General features: G+C 38.2%; 1 protein-coding gene across 2 annotated transcripts; it reads left to right on the top strand.

Annotated features, from left to right (window-relative positions):
- The first annotated feature begins 2,946 nt into the window (after positions 1-2,946).
- LOC104890837 (aminopeptidase P2) lies at positions 2,947-18,095 on the top strand. 2 transcript variants are annotated; one of them, XM_010676445.4, is made up of 13 exons: positions 2,949-3,345; positions 8,672-8,797; positions 9,742-9,861; positions 10,228-10,503; positions 10,632-10,804; positions 11,345-11,584; positions 12,224-12,375; positions 13,792-13,982; positions 15,009-15,117; positions 15,596-15,750; positions 16,704-16,796; positions 17,499-17,579; positions 17,826-18,095. In XM_010676445.4, the coding sequence occupies exons 1-13, from the start codon at positions 3,016-3,018 to the stop codon at positions 17,898-17,900; spliced, it is 2,121 nt and encodes a 706-aa protein (XP_010674747.2). In that variant the 5' UTR covers positions 2,949-3,015; the 3' UTR covers positions 17,901-18,095. The 2 variants fall into 2 exon arrangements, 1 of the variants encoding a protein (XP_010674747.2); XR_008969100.1 differs by lacking the exons at positions 16,704-16,796; positions 17,499-17,579; positions 17,826-18,095 and adding an exon at positions 15,326-15,446 and having other exon boundaries at positions 2,947-3,345; positions 15,009-15,243; positions 15,596-15,732.
- The last annotated feature ends 974 nt before the right edge of the window (positions 18,096-19,069 follow it).

The raw sequence follows: 19,069 nt of genomic DNA, 5'->3' as shown, positions 1-19,069 counted from the left end.
TGTGTGGTGAGAGAAAGGAGATCAATGGAGGTTTTCGGTGGATTTGGGTTGTTGGTGGAGGAGATCGAAGATCGAAGGTGATGATGATAATGGTGGTGGGTGGAGGAGATCGAAGAACGAAGGTGATGATGATGCTAGTGGCGACGCTGGCGAGATTGGTGGTGGTGGTGGTGGTGGTGGTGGTGGTGTGGTGGAGAAGAGAACAATGATGATGAAAGATGAAGGATGAGAGCATGAGGAGAGAGAAATGGTGGTGGATGGTGGAGTGAAGGTGGTATTGAAGAGAGAGAGGGGTTATGTTTAGGTTGATTAATTGTGATTATGGACATTTTGGTATATTCAGAAGTAAAAATCATACCAAAAATAGAAAGAAGGAAATTGTTGCATTTAATTTGAAACAACCATTTTAAAAAAGATTTTTTAACTAGAATAATACAAACTTTGAGCGGTTTGCTCGTAATAATACAACCTTTAGATTATTTTTTAATAATACAAATTTCATACCAAAATTCCTACAACAAGACAAAACCGGAGGTAACTTGATAAACAGGTCTAAAGAGACACGTGTCACCGATAACACCACATCTCTCCTCCCCCACCTCTGAAAACCACCAAACACAGCCACCCCAGCCTGAAAAGCAACCAAACCAAGCCGCCCCCGCCCCCAAAAACCTTCGCTCTCTTCCCCCCATAATTCTCCTCACATTCTCTCTCCAACTTTCTACCGCCTTAGGGTGCGTTCTGTTCAACTTAAAAAATTAAGTTTCAGGTCCAATAAGTTCAGATAAGTTCAGATAAGTTCAGATAAGTTCAGATAAGTTGCAATAAGGTCTAATAAGTGCAATAAGTTCCAATAAGGTCTAATAAGGTCCAATAAGTTCCAATCAGGTGCAATAAGTTCCAATCAGGTGCAATAAGTTCCAATCAGATCTAATAAGGTCCAATAAGTTCCAATCAGGTCTAATAAGGTCCAATAAGGTCCAAATAGTCAATGTTTAATAAACATTTGTATTATTGTCCACTATTTTGTTATTCATAATTTCATATCACTATTAGCGGATTATGTTATTATTAGAATTTTAATTAAAGTACCACAATGATTATATAGTATTATACTTGTATTAGTGTCTATTATTTTATTATTTTTTTGTATTATGTCTATTATTTATTATTTATTTGTATTATGTCTATTATTTTATTATTCATATTACTATTAGCCGATTATGTTATTATTAGAATTTTTTATTAAAGTACCACAATGTATAGTATTATACTTGTATTATTGTCTATTATTTGATTATTCATATTGCTATTGAATAATATTATAATCATGGTCAAATAATTAAGGTTAACAATAATAATAATAATAATAATAATAATAATAATAATAATAATAATAATAATAATAATAATAATAATAATAATTACAATATTTTGCAATTCGTCTTTAAATAACTAGAGATAACATGTTTTCGTTACTAATAACTATGAAAGATATAAATGTTATCAATTGATTGCTTCATTATCATCACTGGAGTATCTTTCTTTATCGGAGTATATTTATTCATCTTCTACATCATCCTCTTCAATCAATACGTTTTCTTCATCAACAACCAACCATATTTCATCTGCAATTTTCGCCCGAGTTGAAGCTACTGTGACTTTGAACATTTTTTTCTCTTTCTTCTAGTAACATTCAAATAAATGAAAGGTGAAGAAAGCTGAAGAAATGAATGAAGGAGTTGTTGTTACCAATAAATGTTCAACTTATTTTCATTGATTAGGAAAAGGAGAATCAGGCCCATAATCAAGCCTTTTACAATGAAAGTTCACTGCCTTTTGCTCAGCTTAAATTAGTAATTACTAGTATTTTATAAAATTAATTTTTTGATTTTCTACTAGTGTTTTATAAAATTAAAACAACACTATTAGATATATTAGTGATGAAAGTTATGTATAGGCAAATATATAAATAGTAATTTTTTTGTTAAATTAATTATCATAAGAGATAATTAATAATCATTATTTTTTAAAGGACGAATTATAATAATTATTATTCCATAAAAAATTTTGAGGGGTAGTATTTACGTTAGTGGTAATTTTTATGTTATTCATGGTCAATGTTTTTGTCTAATAAGGTCAAATAAATTTCAATCAGGTCCAATACGGTCTAATAAGTTTCAATCAGGGTCAATAAGTTCCAATAAGGTCTAATAAGGTCAATCAGGTCAATAAGTTCAATAAGGTCTAATAAGTGGTCAATCAGGTTCAATCAGGTCCAATAGTTCCAATCAGGTTCAATCAGGTCCAATAAGTTGAATCAGGTCCAATCAGGTCCAATCAGGTTTAATAAGTTCCAATAAGTTCAGTTCAGGTTGAATAAGTTCAGTTCAGATAAGTTCCAATAAGTTCAGGTCCAATAAGTTGAATAGTACACATCACCGACGAAAAATGGGGTGCCACAAGAAGCGCGCCACCACCGCATCGTCTTTGAAGAAACTCTCGGCAAAACCTCCGCCACTTCTGCCGATTTCGACGCTGCAATCGAATGAGTCTCAGGCGAGGGGTTGTTTCGGGGGTGGACTGATGGGGGAGGTGGTGGATTGGTCAGGGGTTCTTTTCGGTTGGGCAAGGGTGGGGGAGGAAGGGGAAATAGAAAAAAAGCTTTTAAAAAAAAATTTACCTGTTTTAAAGGTCACAGGTAAACTTGTCTTGTTGTAGAAAATTTGGTGTGAAGTTTATATTATTAAAAAAATAATTTAAAGATTGTATTATTACGAGCGAACCACTCAAAGTTTGTATTATTCTAGTTAAAAAATCCTTTTTAAAACTGTTGCATTTGATTTGATGTGGTGGACTGCTGCAGGCGTCGCGTGTAACTTTGCCAAAAGGCCAAAATCTCAAGGGCAAAACCATCTTTTCACATGAAGAGGATACTTCATCAATAATCATCCCGTTATATCTCTCCTCTCCTTCACGTTACCACCCAGCAAACTCCTTCCTCACTCCATAACCATGGAAGCTCTTTCTCTCTCCTCTGCAAAGTTCGCTCTCAACTCTACTCACCTTCGCCCTCAATACTTCCGCTTTCTTTCTCTCTCCTCACCCCCACTCTATTACAGATTAAAATCCCCTCCTTCAATTTCCAGAATTTCCCCAAATTTCCCCTCTTTCTCTCTCATCAAATGTTGCAGCTCCTTCACTGCAAAACCCTCGTCGGAGCTCCGAAAACTTAAACAAGTAAATTCAACTGGTGATGCGAAGCTTCGAGAATTGCGGGAGCAATTCACTAAACCTGGCGTTGGTATCGATGCTTATATCATCCCTTCTCAAGACGCTCACCAGGTTTTTCTCTCTCTTCATTTAAATTGAAAATGTCTATTTATGCAGTGATGTGAAACTAATAACGGAAATTCTGAACAATAACTTAGCATTAATAACGCTTAAATTGGTCATCCCAAATTAGTACATACGTACGATGAACATGAAGGACTAGAGTATGGACATAAAGACCAATACTAATGAACATTTATCAATCAAGAGGACTAGAGAATGGACACAAAGACCAATACTAATAAATATTTATCGACAAAGATGTACATATGTTCATTTCGCTTGTTATTCATGTACATGTGTTCATCCGGCTTATTACCCATGCACATTTGGGTTGTTATTAATAGAATGATTATCTTCCTTGATTATTTCCAACGTACAAAGGGAGTTATATATACAAGCTAAGTAAGCCCTATAAATATGGCAACAAACTATTCTAAATATTATACAAGATATACAAGAATATTGCATATTCTATCACACCCCCGCAGTTGAAGCGGGATTAGGGAGCACGCTGAGACTGGAGCGGAATTCCTCAAAGAGAGGCCGGGGGAGCCCCTTGGTGAAGATATCGGCAAACTGATAACGAGATGGGACATGAAGCACACGAACGATGCCTTTAGCAACCTTTTCCCGAACAAAGTGGATGTCCATCTCAATGTGTTTAGTGCGCTGATGTTGAACGGGATTACCGGAGAGGTAAACCGCACGAACATTATCGCAATAAACGAGTGTAGCACGTCGCACGGGACACTGAAGCTCCAAAAGAAGGTTGCGGAGCCAACATGTCTCAGAGACAACATTGGCAACACCACGGTATTCTGATTCAGCACTGGAGCGGGAAAGAGTAGCCTGTCGTTTAGACGACCAAGAAATGAGATTATCACCAAGAAACACACAGTAACCCGAGGTGGAACGACGAGTGTCGGGGCATCCACCCCAATCAGCATCAGTGTAGGAGACTAGTCGGCTGGATGTAGAGGAATAGAGGTGCAAGCCCAAGTGAAGAGTGCCCTGAACATAGCGGAGGATGCGTTTCAGAGCATGAAGATGTGGCTCCCGGGGGTCATGCATAAAGAGACAAATCTGCTGCACTGCATAAGAGATATCTGGTCGAGTGAAGGTTAAGTATTGGAGTGCACCGGCCAGACTGCGAAATAAAGTAGGGTCAGCAACAGAGGGTCCAGAGCAGGCGCTGAGTTTGGCCTTAGTATCAACTGGCGTGGCCGAGGGCTTACAAGATGACATGTTAGCACGAGCCAGAATCTCCTCGGCATACTTCTTCTGAGAAAGAAAGAGACCACCTGCATTTTTAGTAACAGAGATGCCGAGAAAATAACTCAAGGGCCCCAAGTCAGTCATAGCAAACTCCGCATTAAGATGAGACATAATAGTGGTACGGAGAGCATCAGAAGAGGCGGTCAGTATAATATCATCAACATACAGGAGTAAATAAGCAGTGTCAGAGCCATGATGATAGATAAAAAGTGAATGATCAGACTGACTGTGATGAAACCCAAAGGAGGAGAGATATGTGGCAAACCGCTGGTACCAGGCGCGCGGAGCTTGTTTGAGCCCATATAAAGACTTGCGCAACCGACAAACAAAATCGGGATGCGTAGTATCACGAAAACCAGGGGGCTGATGCATATAGACGGTTTCCTGCAGGTGACCATGCAAAAAGGCATTTTTAACATCCAACTGATGAATGGACCAAGACTTACAGAGTGCCAGAGAAAGAACGGTGCGAATAGTTGCAGGTTTGACCACAGGGCTGAATGTCTCCTCACAATCAATGCCAACCTGTTGTGACCTGCCATTAGCAACAAGACGAGCCTTATGTCGCTCAAGAGAACCGTCAGATCGAAACTTATGTTTAAATAACCACATGCAACGAACAATATTCACATCAGAGGGACGGGGAACAAGCTCCCAAGTCGCATTTTTAATTAAAGCATTAAATTCGTCAGTCATAGCTACTTTCCAGTTCGGGTCACGAAGGGCGGCAATGGGGGAGTTAGGAATAGGTGATGGAGCGGTGGAGGTGGCGGAGAGGTTGAAGAGCCGTTTGGGCTGGAAAATACCATTGCGGGCGCGGGTCCGAATGGGAGATGTGGTAGGGAGAGGATGCGGGTCGGCTGGGCGGGGCTCGGTGGCAGTGGGTGTGGGGTTTGTGTTTGAGCTGGGGGCGTGAGCAGTAGGTAGAGGGTTAGTGTTTGGGCTGGTGTCGGTGGTGGGGTTGGGGCCTGGGCTGGTTTGGGGGGAAGTGGATGGGGGGGAGGGTGTGGTGACGGGGTCTGGCGAGGGAATATGAGGGGGATGGGGAGGTAAATCGTGGGTAGGCGGGATGGGTGTAGAGGTAGGATGAGAAGGAGGGCGTGGGTGTGGAGCTGGAGAGGGTGGCGGCGTGGCCTGGGCCACAATGGGCTGGGGGGCAGGAGGCGGATGAGGAGTGAGGAGAGGAGTAAGAGACTCCAAGAAAGAATAAGTGGTGGGTGGAGGGGTGTGTAGTTTAGCAAATGGGAAAGTGTTTTCATCGAAGGTGACATGGCGAGAGATGTAGATTTTATTGGAGCTAAGATCGAGACATTTGTAACCACGATGATGAGAAGGAAAGCCAAGAAAGACACATGGGGTAGTGCGGGCTTGAAGCTTGTTAATGGACGAGGAGGGAAGATGTGGAAAACAAAGGCAACCGAAGGTGCGAATGTGAGAGTAAGAGGGATCACGGTTATAGAGGATTTGGGTGGGAGAGGAGAAGGAGAGGATTTTGCTAGGGAGGACATTATGAAGATAGGTAGCCATTTGAAGGGCGTGAGGCCAAAGGGAGGAGGGAACGGAAGCATGAAGAAGGAGAGTGCGGATGGTGTTATTAATAGTGCGTATTTTGCGTTCCGCTTTACCATTTTGTGAGGAAGTGTAGGGGCAAGAGAGGCGGAAATACATGCCGTGTTGTGCACATTGTTTTTGGAAAGGATGATTATCGAACTCACGGCCATTATCACATTGAAAGCTTTTAATCTTACGTTCAAATTGTGTATGGATATATTCACGAAAAGAAATGAACGTTGATAAGACTTGAGATTTGTGGGTGAGAGGGAAAGTCCAAAGAAAATTTGTGTAGTCATCCAAAAACAAAACATAATAACGGTGACCCGTGGAACTCAAGATGGGAGAGGTCCAAAGATCACTATGCACAATGTCAAAAGGCGCAACTGTATTATTATTAGAAGAATAGAAAGGTAACTTGGTATGTTTTCCAAGCTGACATCCATAGCAAAAACAAACACCATTCGAATTACAAGAGATGAATTTATTAGATTTAAGAGAATTAAACACTGGAGGTCCAGGATGTCCTAAACGATTATGCCATGTAGTTGGGGAGAGAGCAGCGAAAGCCTGTGCGGAAGGAGGAGTGATGGTGGAAAGGGGGTAGAGGTCGCCCGAACTATCACATCTCATAAGAATAGTCCCCGTCCGAAGGTCCTTCACATGAAAACCAAACGGATCAAATTCAACAGACACATGATTATCAGTTGTGAATTTTCGCACAGAAATGAGATTTTTAATAATTTGGGGAGCATGGAGAACATGGTTAAGGGTGAGAGGGGATTGGGGGCGATGCGTGTTTGGGAAAAACATAGAGCCGTGACCATGAACCGGAATAGTATTACCATTTCCAACAACAATATTTTTATTAATGCTAGAATTAAAATAGGACGAGAGAGTACCTGAATCACCCGTCATATGTGAAGATGCGCCGGTGTCCATATACCAATTGTCGTCGGGTGGGTTCAAAGTCATGGTGTGAAATGCAGCATTGATATCCGTGGGGAGGAGCTCGTGTGAGCTGTGATCAGTCGTGGCAGCATATGCCTGAGTGGGCTTTGGGCCCAGCACGCCATGACCAGCGTGAGAAGGAGGACGCTGCTGCTGTCTTACGGGTCCAGTAGGATAAGGGCATGGGCCTGCTGCCCATGAAGGCCCAAAGGCTGGCGGGGGATAAGGCCAGGCTCCCTGGCCATAATAAGGAGATGGGAAGTATGGCTGCTGTCCGTAGGGGGGCCTGTAGAGGTGCTGCCCGTATTGTTGCTGCTGCCGGCCACGACCGCGGCCTCTGGTGGTGTTGTGGCGGCCACCGCGGCCACCCCTCCCCCGTCCACGAACAGAAGTGGTAGGAGGGTGGCGGTGAGTGGTGTTAGTAGACCGATCAAGCCCATTTTCATCGGCCGAATCGCCGTTTGAATTGTCATGAGTAGTGATCAAGGCATTGGTGGAAGAGGAGCCAAGTTGTTGTGCTTTCCTTGATTCTTCCAACGTAAGCATGGAGCGGGCTTTGTAAAACGGCGGAAGCGGATCACTTTGTTGTATAAACGAGGCAACGTTATCATATGTGTCGGTTAGGCCGGCGACTAGTTGAAGGACTAGTCGTTGATTGGACACCGGTGAACCTACTCCGGCAAGTTGATCGGAAAGCATTTTGAGTTTCTGACAATAAGAAGAGACATCCTTGAAGTTTTCGAGTTGGGTATTCGAAAATTGGTTCTCAAGATATACCGCACGGGAGTGCTTATTGTCTTGAAAAATGTCACGGAGACGGTCCCATGCTTGTTGGGCAGTCGAATCTGGTTCGAGGATGGTAAGCATTAGGTCTTCGGAGATTGTCCCATAAATCCATTGAAGTACCACGGCATCAAGACGACCCCATAGAGCTTGATCCGTGACGGTTGGTTTCTCAGAAGGAGGTATAATGTGATGAAGAAGACCGTGGGCACGAGTGGTGATTTTGAAGAGTTCGGCCCAAGAGGAGTAGTGGACCTTTTCCATGTCAAGGGTGAGAGGGACATGATGCTTGATGTTCAGAGAAAGAAGGCTTTTGGGGTCGGCAGCCATGGAAGCAAAGCTGGCAGTGGACAGTTGGGGAAGAAGGGTGGGACGGCTGCTAGGTGTTTAGAAGGAAGGAAAAAATAAACCTAGCTCTGATTACCATAATAGAATGATTATCTTCCTTGATTATTTCCAACGTACAAAGGGAGTTATATATACAAGCTAAGTAAGCCCTATAAATATGGCAACAAACTATTCTAAATATTATACAAGATATACAAGAATATTGCATATTCTATCAGTTATTAATGTACATGTGTGCACCATGCTATGTAGTATGTACTAGTGTGTGCACCATCTAGGTGTTGAATTGTTGATTTGTCATAAGTTCCTAAACTAATACAATACCATTTTAGGAATTGTATTTAATTGTGTATGTAGCTGAGCTGCATTCTGCATATATTAAATCGTTATTTTTATGTTAGTAAATAATTCGGATTTTGTCATGCAGAGTGAATTTATTGCTGAGTGTTTTATGCGAAGAGCCTACATTTCTGGGTTTACTGGGAGTGCTGGCACTGCTGTTGTCACAAAAGATAAAGCAGCATTGTGGACAGATGGGCGGTATTTTCTGCAGGTATGAAAGTAATTTTTTTCCCTGATGATTGCAGGAAGTCTGAATGATTTATGTGGAGTAGAGACCTTCCCACTTTCTAGAATATTGATTCTTCTATCATCAGAAATTCAAAATGATTAAGAAGATTGTATTAAGCTTAATGTTTTTTTTTTTTTTTCCGTAGCTCCTTGTGTTTTACGAAATTCTATGTTATACTCGACCTTTTTGAAATTTCTATGTTGTACCCCTAAGGTTTCTAAATATTACACAATATACTTATATACAAGATATCAAATAGTAGATATTGGCACTTTCACCCTGTAGGCATAGAGTAGGGCTTTTGAGCCTTGTTAGTTGACTGAGGTTTGGGATATGATATGAGAAATTAAATGCTAAGTGAGGTTTGGGGTAGGATTTTCTATTAGTAAAGGTATTTTTTGTGACGTTGAGAAAGTTTAGGGGTACAACTACAACATATAATTTCTAACAACACAGGGGCACAACGTAAGAAAAACCCTAAGCTTAATTTCTTGCTGGAAAGGTTGGGAGAATAACCACTGTTTTGCACCAAGAAGCCTCACTGCTCAATTTCTACAGTGCCACTGAAAAATATCTTATTTTGCTTCTTTGATAACTAAGCTATGGTCAGTTGACGATTGGGAAGGGAAAAGGGACTTGGGGGGAAGTAGAAAAAAGATGTTTTATGGGAATCTCATGAATTAACACTTCAGAAATCTCGATGGTGTTATGATCTAACTGGCTAGCAGATGCTCATTTCAATTCTTTAGTGCATTTCGAAACCTTTAATTGTGTACTAGTATTTTGTAGTTTGTTGAACTTTTTAAATTGTGGTATTTCATGATACCTTGTATCTCTTTACCTTATAGCCAAGAAAGATTATTTCTCAGTTTCATTCTTATACTGGAACTCCAATCTTCTTTTGTTTTGTTTTGTGTCGTGATCAGGCTGAAAAGCAACTGAGCTCTGATTGGATACTCATGCGCGCCGGTAATATGGGTGTTCCCACTATGTCTGAGTGGCTTGATGATGTGCTTACACCTGGCTCCAGAGTTGGCATTGATCCTGTAAGACCATTTTGTGATGTAACTTGTTTAATTGCTGAAGTTTGTTCTGCTGAGGAACTTAATTGATTTTTTTTCTAATTTCAAAAAGGATTGTGGTTGCATGTATGTTTATTTTCCATAGTAATATGGCATTTTTTGTTTGCATAATTGATAATTCTATATCTTGGAGTTGATGAGATCCTTTCTGGTTAGTATGTATTCGTTTTTTTTTGAAGGAATTTAGTATGTATTTTATATTGTATATGTCCCATATCCTCTTCTTCTCTTTTGTATAACCTGTTTACTTCTCTTGCCATTGGTATACAATAGTTAACAGATTATGCTGGTCTTTCATGATACTATATCTTGGTTCTGTGAAGGGAACAGTTCCTCTTTTCCTTTGATGCTGCTGAAGAACTCAGAGATGATATCTCAAAGAAAAACCATGAGTTAGTTCTTCTGTCCAAGACCAATCTTGTAGATGAAATTTGGAAGGAATCAAGGCCAAAACCTCCAAGCAAACCTGTGAGGTTGCATGAGTTGAAGTATGCTGGAGTAGATGTGTCTTGGAAGTTATCTTGGTTGAGATCCCAGCTTGCAAATGATGATTGCTCCGCTATAGTGATTACCAGGCTTGATGAAATTGCATGGTTGCTCAATTTGGTGAGATTCTCTGCCCTACTCCAGTTGCTAAATTATGGGAAATTAAAATTTGTACTGTGATTCTATTTACAAGAGCTACATAAATATAGTACAATTGGTGATTATAATTTTTACTGTATGAATTTCAGAGAGGAAGTGATATTCCTAATTCTCCTGTTTTGTATGCATACTTGGTTGTGGAGACTGATCAGGCCAAGCTATTCATTGATGAATCTAAAATCACATCAGAAGTGATGGACTACTTGCAGAATGCTGGTGTAGAGTTAAGACCTTATGATTCAATCTTGAAGGCAGTTGAGAAGTAAGAATGTATAGATGTTGGAATCGTGCTTGAATATGAAAATATATGTCTTGAGTGTTATCTTTGACCAATAGCCCCTTTTCAAATAAGTGAGAGTCATAAAGAAGCTACAATTATGAGATGTTATGCATCCCATCTTCTTATGTTTTGTTGTTTTTAGTGGTATTAGATGCAATACTTTGTTTAGACCACATATTTCATTTAGGCCATCAAGTTTTCTACAGATTTTTCATGGAGATCAGAGACACATAATCAAGTTAATTGTGATGTACTACATTTGTTGCTTATGGTCTATTTACTCGCTTACATTTTATGTTTTAAGTAGTTAGCTAAATTTTGTCATTTGGAGTCTGACCTTCCTTTCTGGTAAAACTAGCTATGAGTATGAACCATTTGTGGATCCTATCATATGATTTAGAATATTAATTTAGAAAGCATGTGCAAGATATCCTTAAAAACATTTGACATGACAATTTCTTTTTGAAATTTGGAAATCTGTTTCCTTTTGATTTCTTGAGTTTTCTTCTTCTTCTTCTACAGTTTGGCAGTTGATGGGGCTCACCTTTTGATCGACACAGCAACTGTTAATGCTGCTATTGTCAACACTTTTAAGCTGGCTGCTAAAAACTTTGACAAAAAGGAGCGTAAGTCTAAGTTATATGGTAGCTCAAATGGTGGATTTGAAAGAGCAACTGCTGTGCATAGGAGTTCCCCTATTTCCATTGCTAAGGCATTGAAAAATGACGCTGAAGTAGAAGGAATGCGCAATTCTCATTTAAGGTATTTTGGGTGCTCTTCTTATTGTTTAAACTTTAAACATACATGCATAGACTCATCACGTATACATAGCATGTGTAGATGCCACTTCACAATCTAGACCCCTACTTTTATCTCTTGTTGACTACACACGTTTGTCAATGCACTTTTCTGAGCTTAAAAGTCATTGTACATTAGTTAAATAACGATTGAAATATAGTAAAATACTATTTAGAGGAATCAAACAAGACCCCACATGACTATTTTTTCTTATATGTTGAGAAGAACTTGGAGATTCTCTCTATTCGTGAAATACTGTCAAGATTCCAAATAGGAAGAACAAAAAGAAACTCAAAGAGTACTACCTTTTTTAGGGTGGGGGGTGGGGGAGATTGAGGTTGTAGTAAGCGAGGGTCGAGGGTGCCTCTTTGACTCTTTACACTAAACTCTCAAGCATGCAGTTACATATTCAGATGCTCGTTTATATGCAGTTATGCACCCTTGGAGATGATTTTCCATATTCATTCTGTTTTCTTTTCTCTTCTTCTCTCCCTCTTTTACTTGTTGTCTTTAATAGTTTATGTGTGTGATGGATGTGCAAATGGTAAGGATGTGTTGAGAGCATAAATATGAACCTTTTTTCTGTTTAATATTCATTTGAAGGGATGCAGCTGCACTAGCACAATTCTGGTCTTGGCTGGAAACTGAAATTCACAAAGGTGCGACATTGACAGAGGTGGAAGTGGCAGACAAACTCCTTGAGTTTCGTTCCAAGCAAGATGGTTTTGTCGATACAAGCTTCGATACTATAAGTGGTACTACACCTATTGCTCTTTTGACTGCTGAAATTTCCATCCTTTTAAATAGCTCTATCTACTTCTTTGACCATATTATAACACATCAGTATGAGGAACACAAGATGGCTGATGTGGATAGTACCCTGAAATACATGAGAGATAGTAACGGAAAATAACAATGCTGCTACTGGATTTACGTTTTGATTAATTTTAGGTGGGAAAGAGAGCAGTTTCTTGAAAGCATGGAAGATATGACGTGACAGTGTTTCTATTAAAGCCTTTAGGGATTTTATCTTACATAATGACTTATCTAGTAATTTTTGAGAGATAATGTCAAAGCTGTACTTTATCTAAGACTACTGTTGTGTCTACACTCTACAGCTATCCTAACATGCCAGGAAAATTGCAAAGAAACCTGAACTAGTGCCACAAAGATCAATTCTGTATCAGATGCTTAAACTGTTGTATGATTCGAAAATGTTGATTCCATGGTGAAGTTTCGTCATTTCTGGCCTTGAAACTTTCTTCTTTTAGTGACAAGAAGGATATTTGACTATTTTTCCAGCTAGGATTAGAAATGTGACATTGCAGCCACCTATTATTGTACTTATATGACTGGGATTTTGGTGAATTTTCTGGAACTCATACATATAAAGTGCTTCATAAAAGGTTTAACCTCTTTTTTTTTTTTTTTTTTTTTAAATCTGTAATCTATGTTGAAGTTCATTGCTTTTGGAGTGATTATTCGTATTTCTAGTGTTTCTTTTTCTTCGGATTGTAGACTCATCCTCCCATCCGATCCTCACTCCTGTCCCCCAGAATTATTACAAGTTTTTACTCTTGTCCTGGAGTGCTTCCTTATATACTTGAATCTTGTATGGATGTAGGCAAATGAACAAAATCCTATTTAAATAGGCTTACGTTCTATTGATTGGTGTCAAATGCTTGTGTTGACATTTTGCCTTGGAACCATGCATATTTTTTTGGTTTACAAGAGGAAGATTCTTTCATCTGAAGGATGGTAGATGATAAGCTAACATTATGAGACTGTTGGTACATTTGCTTGGGAGTTGGTATCCTTTCTGCAACATGTGACCCATCCACAATTCTCAAGGAAGCTCAACCTTGAGAATTTTTTTTCCATGTGTCCTGGAAGTCTCGTGTAACTTTTCTCATCTTTTGGCCTTCCTGAAAGTCTTGTGTAATTTCTCTAATATTACGGCTTCGTGAAAGTCTCGTGTAACTTCTCCAATCTTTTGGCTTCCTAAAAGTTCCATCACACTTCTTGTTGTGGAAGTTTCTAAGAAAGGATATGTAAGGACTAGCCTCATGTCCGATTACTTCATAAAAGAATAAGGGTTGATAGTTTAATTTTACCTTTCTACTCCAACTAAAGTTCTTTAGACTTACTAATTGCATGGTGAATGATTTCAGGTTCGGGTCCAAATGGTGCAATCATACATTACAAACCAGAACCAGAATGTTGCAGCATTGTGGATCCTGAAAAACTTTTCTTGCTCGACAGTGGAGCACAATATATTGATGGTACAACTGACATAACAAGGACAGTGCATTTTCGTGAGCCTACCCCTCGAGAAAAAGAATGCTTCACCCGTGTTTTGCAGGTGCTAGATACGTTGTCAAAAGTTATTAATCTCTTATGAGAAATGATCACATGTTCATGCTCTCGACATTTTTAGTTATCTGCTGACCATGGCTTCCTTTCAACAAGTAATTTTAAAATAATGCTGAGAGATAATAATAATTATGCTTATATTATATCTGTGACCGATAAGCTAAAAAATTAGGTAAAACTTCCTAACGTCAGCCATCCAAAATTATTATTGAAGTTACCCTAAAATGATGCATGTATGGTATACTTATGATGGATAAATGCTAATAAAGCAGTGTAATCAATGATGTTCCTTTGTTCTTTCCCAATTCTTTGTATTGCCAACTTTTTCGGATGGAAGACTAACACACTACCAATATCACAATTAAAGTAATTTTTAGAGTTGATGTTTTACTAACTTCTTCTTCCCCTGGGCGAGTATTTAACTTCAAATCAGAGAAGGCGAGCCTTCACAAGCATATTTGGAAATCAGTTCATTATCATGGTTTTGATTTATTTCCTGTTATTCAAATGCTCTCTTTCATACTTTTATTCTACTCCTTCAGAAAAAAATAATTTTATGCTGAAAAAATTATTGAAACACTTGATATACCTATAAAGGTTACCATTCTATCTATCTATCATATCTCTTAATGTTGATTATTAATTATAAAAGAGAAGACACTTGGCAATGGAGGAGGAAGAAAGTCAAGTCAAGTATATCTATTCTTCTTTTAAGTAATGATATGATATGTCAATACCAAAAGGTGGCTTTGAGTGGCTGGAAAATTTGTCATTGCTTCCCATCTGTTCTACTTTGGAGTTGACCTGTTAGATTTCTATTTGTATGAATATTTAGAAGAGATTCTTCCTGAGATACATTCTCTTGTGATTTTGTTTTTTTGATGTGGCTCGTATTAGTGCTCAATTTTTTTTTTCTATTTTATCAACTATTATGTTTCGTATCTTATTTAAATTGATGGATTGAACTCCAAATTCTGCAATTATTGGCTAGTGATGCCATTCAGTTTGGTTGCAGGGCCATATAGCTCTTGATCAGGCTGTATTCCCTGAAAATACACCTGGCTTTGTATTGGATGCCTTTGCGCGGTCATCTCTTTGGAAAGCTGGTCTTGATTATCGCCATGGTACTTCCTCTGTCATTTCCTGCTAGGAATTTAGATCAGATTTGTACAAAAGAAAAATGTTAAACAGACTAATCGAGGGTAAAAGGGATAGGATTGAAGTATTATAGATCGCTGAGCTTGCAAAAGGTTGAGAGCTTTCCAATGGTCAATTTATCTCTCTACTTTCCTAAATACCCCTCTCGCTAACATCATCCCCTATTTGTTACAGCAAACACTAGAGCACCCATTCCTGCTAACTGCCTAACAGAATAATCAGCATCTTTGTCAAAGACACTAATAGCCCTTCCAGAGAGAACCCAATTAATTCCGTTCTTCCTCTGTCTTCTCTTGTAAGTTACTAGAATGGGTGGTCTGGATGGTTTCCCTTTTTTCCCCTTCCCTCTGGTTGTCTTCACTGGTTGTAAGCCAGTACTGTTTTCTCTCCTTGTGGAGGCAAGCTTACTATCGTGTTGTAAGAATGGTATTTTTTTGTGTACAGGGACAGGCCATGGTGTAGGAGCTGCACTAAATGTTCATGAAGGCCCTCAAAGTATTAGTTTTCGATTTGGAAATTTGACACCCTTGCAGAAAGGCATGATTGTTAGCAATGAACCTGGGTATTATGAAGATCATGCATTTGGCATTCGCATTGAGGTCTTGTTCTATCTTAGCTATAGCTTTTGCGTTATTGGTCTTTTGTATCTTATCTCACTTGTCCTGACATCGGGCTTTCTCTTTGTTATATATGTTCCCAACTAAGGGTATGTCTGGTATTGTGTTCGCTCTTTTGTTAGTGTGAACATGATTTATATTCTAGAAATATATATCTTCTTTATATTTAAGAGAATCTCTATCAGGACCATTATAAAGATCGTCAAGCCTTCTTGAATACAGCACTGATTTGTTAGTAGAAACATGATCTACATTCTACTTATCCTTTTCATGTTTAAGAGTATCTTCCTACCTTAAATATTGTAGGTTTGTCAAGGTCTCTGAAATTTGTTGTTCTCTTGATCCGGTAACACTTGTCTTTTTTCTTTTTCTTTTTATCTCGAAGGGGTCTCATAACTAGTGATAACACCTATCTGAACTTATAAACAGACCTATGTTAATATGAATATATTTTTAACCTTATCTGCAGTAATCTAAAAAATGCAATATTACAGTAAGTAAAAGAGAGGCCAACTTCATTATAGAAGCTTCCAAATTCAACATAGATCTAAGACTCCTCTATCACTGATACATAAGTAAAAACTGCGACCAGCAAAAAGAGTTTTATAACTGTTTTTATTTTACTTTTCATTGTATATCATGAACATACAACTCTATGGCAGTGTTTTTTCTTAAGCCAGGGTTTGCCACTGACTACTGTGAAGGCACATAATTATAATATTCTGTTGTTGATCACTATGATCAGCTTCACTATATCCCTTCGCTATTTAAAAGACCCAAAACTGAAGCATTTTATTCTATGTATGTCTCATGGAGATCATAGTTTATTTTTGTGCTTAGAAGCTATATTTAACGACAATCTATCTTATTGTATTTCACCTGGGTTATGTAACAAACATGACACGCCTCTCATAATAAGGATCTTTATCATGCAGAACCTCCTTTTTGTGAAAGAAATTGCTACACCAAACCGCTTTGGAGGTGTCGGGTATCTTGGATTTGAGAAGCTTACCTTTGCTCCTATTCAGGTATTGAACTTCTTTAGAGCTCATTTCTTATGAATATTATCAACCTGTATCAATTCGGCTTTGCCAATGTCTTCATATTACCTAGAACTAGAATCTCTATCTCTCCATTAAATTATATAGTCTGCAAATCGATGGGGGTAAATCGTAAATGTCAAATATCCGCCTGCTCCTTGGTTACATGAGAAGTGTTTCTTCATTAGGCTAGTATTTGCTGATGATGTTCTGCGTTCTCTAATTGTTTTCGTGAAGTGTTTACTTTATAAATTACTTGAGCTATACAACCTTATAAACTGTGTTGATATCTTGCTGTCAGTTGACACTCCTGCTGAAAACAGTAGTCTTCTTTAGGCGTTCTGAAGCCTCCTAAAGCATCTTACCATGTGCATTTGAAAGTTTCAGCTTTATATTGACCCAAATGGATACCTCAAAAGAAGAAAAAGTTTTGAAAAGGGTAAAAGCATTGTGCTACAAGATTACAAAATCCTTCCCTTTTCTCTTTTCTTATTCCTTTTTGAATTAGTGGTGAGGGTATATGCTGTTTGTTGGGAGTCCCTGGTTTTATTTATACTTGATCCTCTCCCCAATATTAGTAAACAATATGAGTGCCATGGAAATGGGAGAAACAGAGAAATCTATATTTGGAAATTGTTATCAGCAAATTATCATAGTGTGAAACTAATGTCTAGTGATGGCATTTTGCAGAGTAAATTGATTGATTTGTCTTTGTTTTCTGCTGCGGAAGTCGATTGGCTTGATGATTATCATGAACAAGTTTGGCAAAAGGTAATGCACATTGGAGAAGCTTTAAAATGAAATGAAACTAGTTTTTAGTCCCGGACCATACCCGGGTAATTATTATTTTTATTCATTGTTATCTTACTTTAAAATTATAAAACCAAACATTACTTGGTTTAGTAGCTAAGACTTTTAATATATTACTTGACGTCAGGGGATCGAATCGTATATCATGCATTTTCTAATTTTTTTTTATTGTATGTGGAATAAGTTGTATGGTCTTCATCATTGCAGGTGTCCCCTTTGCTAGATGGTTCAGCCCGTCAATGGCTGTGGGAAAATACAAGACCTCTTATCAAACACAGTTAGCTTATTGCGACGCTTTGTTCTCGTGGCACATACAGTACTATACAGTATACACTGGTTTGTACATAATGCTTGATGGGTACAACATGATCTGCGCTTTGGCTCACAGAAATACTGTAATTTGTACAGATGCTGCACTAATTATTTGTGACTATTTGTGATGAGATTTATGTTTTATTGATGTATTTTAGTTACTAATACTGAGGTTCTGTTTGGTTGGGCAAAACTTTGAAGAGTGTTTCCTGGATAAGTATTCTTTTTTTTGTTGGTAAAGGGTGGAAATAGTTTTTCCAATGTTGGAAATCAATTCATGTTTCTTTCTAAAGATAGACATGCCACATTTTCCTCTTTATTGTGGTATGGTTTACCTTTGTGTTTCTCTTCTATCATCCATCATTTTTTGTTCCCTTCTCCTTTGAAGTTTTCTGGTAAGGAACAAAAAAAAGGAAAATTACTTTACAATTTATGTTTTGTCTTGGAAAATATTATTTTCGATGAAAATGATTTCCAAGAGAATATACAATTATAAGGTAGTTTTCCTTTGTTTGGTTCCTTACAAGAGAATTGGAAAATGGAGGAGAGATGATGGATTGTTAGAAGATGAGGAAGGTAAGTAGTAGAGAGGAAAATGGGGTATTAATTCTTTACAAATAAATATATTTTCCATTAGTAGAAGAAATATTTTCAACCCTTTACAAACTGGAAAAAAATGTGGGAAAATTATAGTACTAAGGAAATTGTGTTGCTTACAAACATACCCACCACGAAACTCATTCTTCTTTCCTTGTATGAAATGAGTTTGTCTTGTAAGAGATCGCATACTTTTAAATTAAAATCAAGCAGTGGTATGTTCAATATTAAAAAGAGAATTAGCTCAATAGCGATTAGGATAATTTTTTTCAGTAACTAGTTCAATTCATTTAGTCACTAAGTCTACTTTTATATTAAAATTAGACCGTCTCTTTTAATAATTTTTGGAATGGAATATATAATTGTCAGTTTGGCAATACTTTTGAATTTAGCCATTAATTTGGTGGTTTAGGCTATATGGTTATTCCAGCCTCCAGGGTTTATATACTTTTTAAGCCAATTAGTAGAATGCTTGGTAAGCATCTAACAATAGTCATAAGGGAAAAGATAGACAACGCCTAGAGTCTGGAGTGAGTAATCAA

Source organism: Beta vulgaris, chromosome 4, assembly GCF_026745355.1.
Source record: "Beta vulgaris subsp. vulgaris cultivar EL10 chromosome 4, EL10.2, whole genome shotgun sequence".
NCBI lineage: Eukaryota > Viridiplantae > Streptophyta > Magnoliopsida > Caryophyllales > Amaranthaceae > Beta > Beta vulgaris.
The sequence above is the reverse complement of the archived record's forward strand: the minus strand, read 5'-3'. Positions and strand labels throughout refer to the sequence as shown.

Excerpts from the sequence above, each read along its gene's own strand:
- LOC104890837 (XM_010676445.4), top strand. The coding sequence starts at position 3,016 with ATGGAAGCTCTTTCTCTCTCCTCTGCAAAGTTCGCTCTCAACTCTACT. Across the intron at positions 3,346-8,671 it reads CTTCTCAAGACGCTCACCAG|AGTGAATTTATTGCTGAGTG; the intron begins GTTTTTCTCTCT and ends TTTGTCATGCAG. Across the intron at positions 11,585-12,223 it reads ATGCGCAATTCTCATTTAAG|GGATGCAGCTGCACTAGCAC; the intron begins GTATTTTGGGTG and ends ATTCATTTGAAG.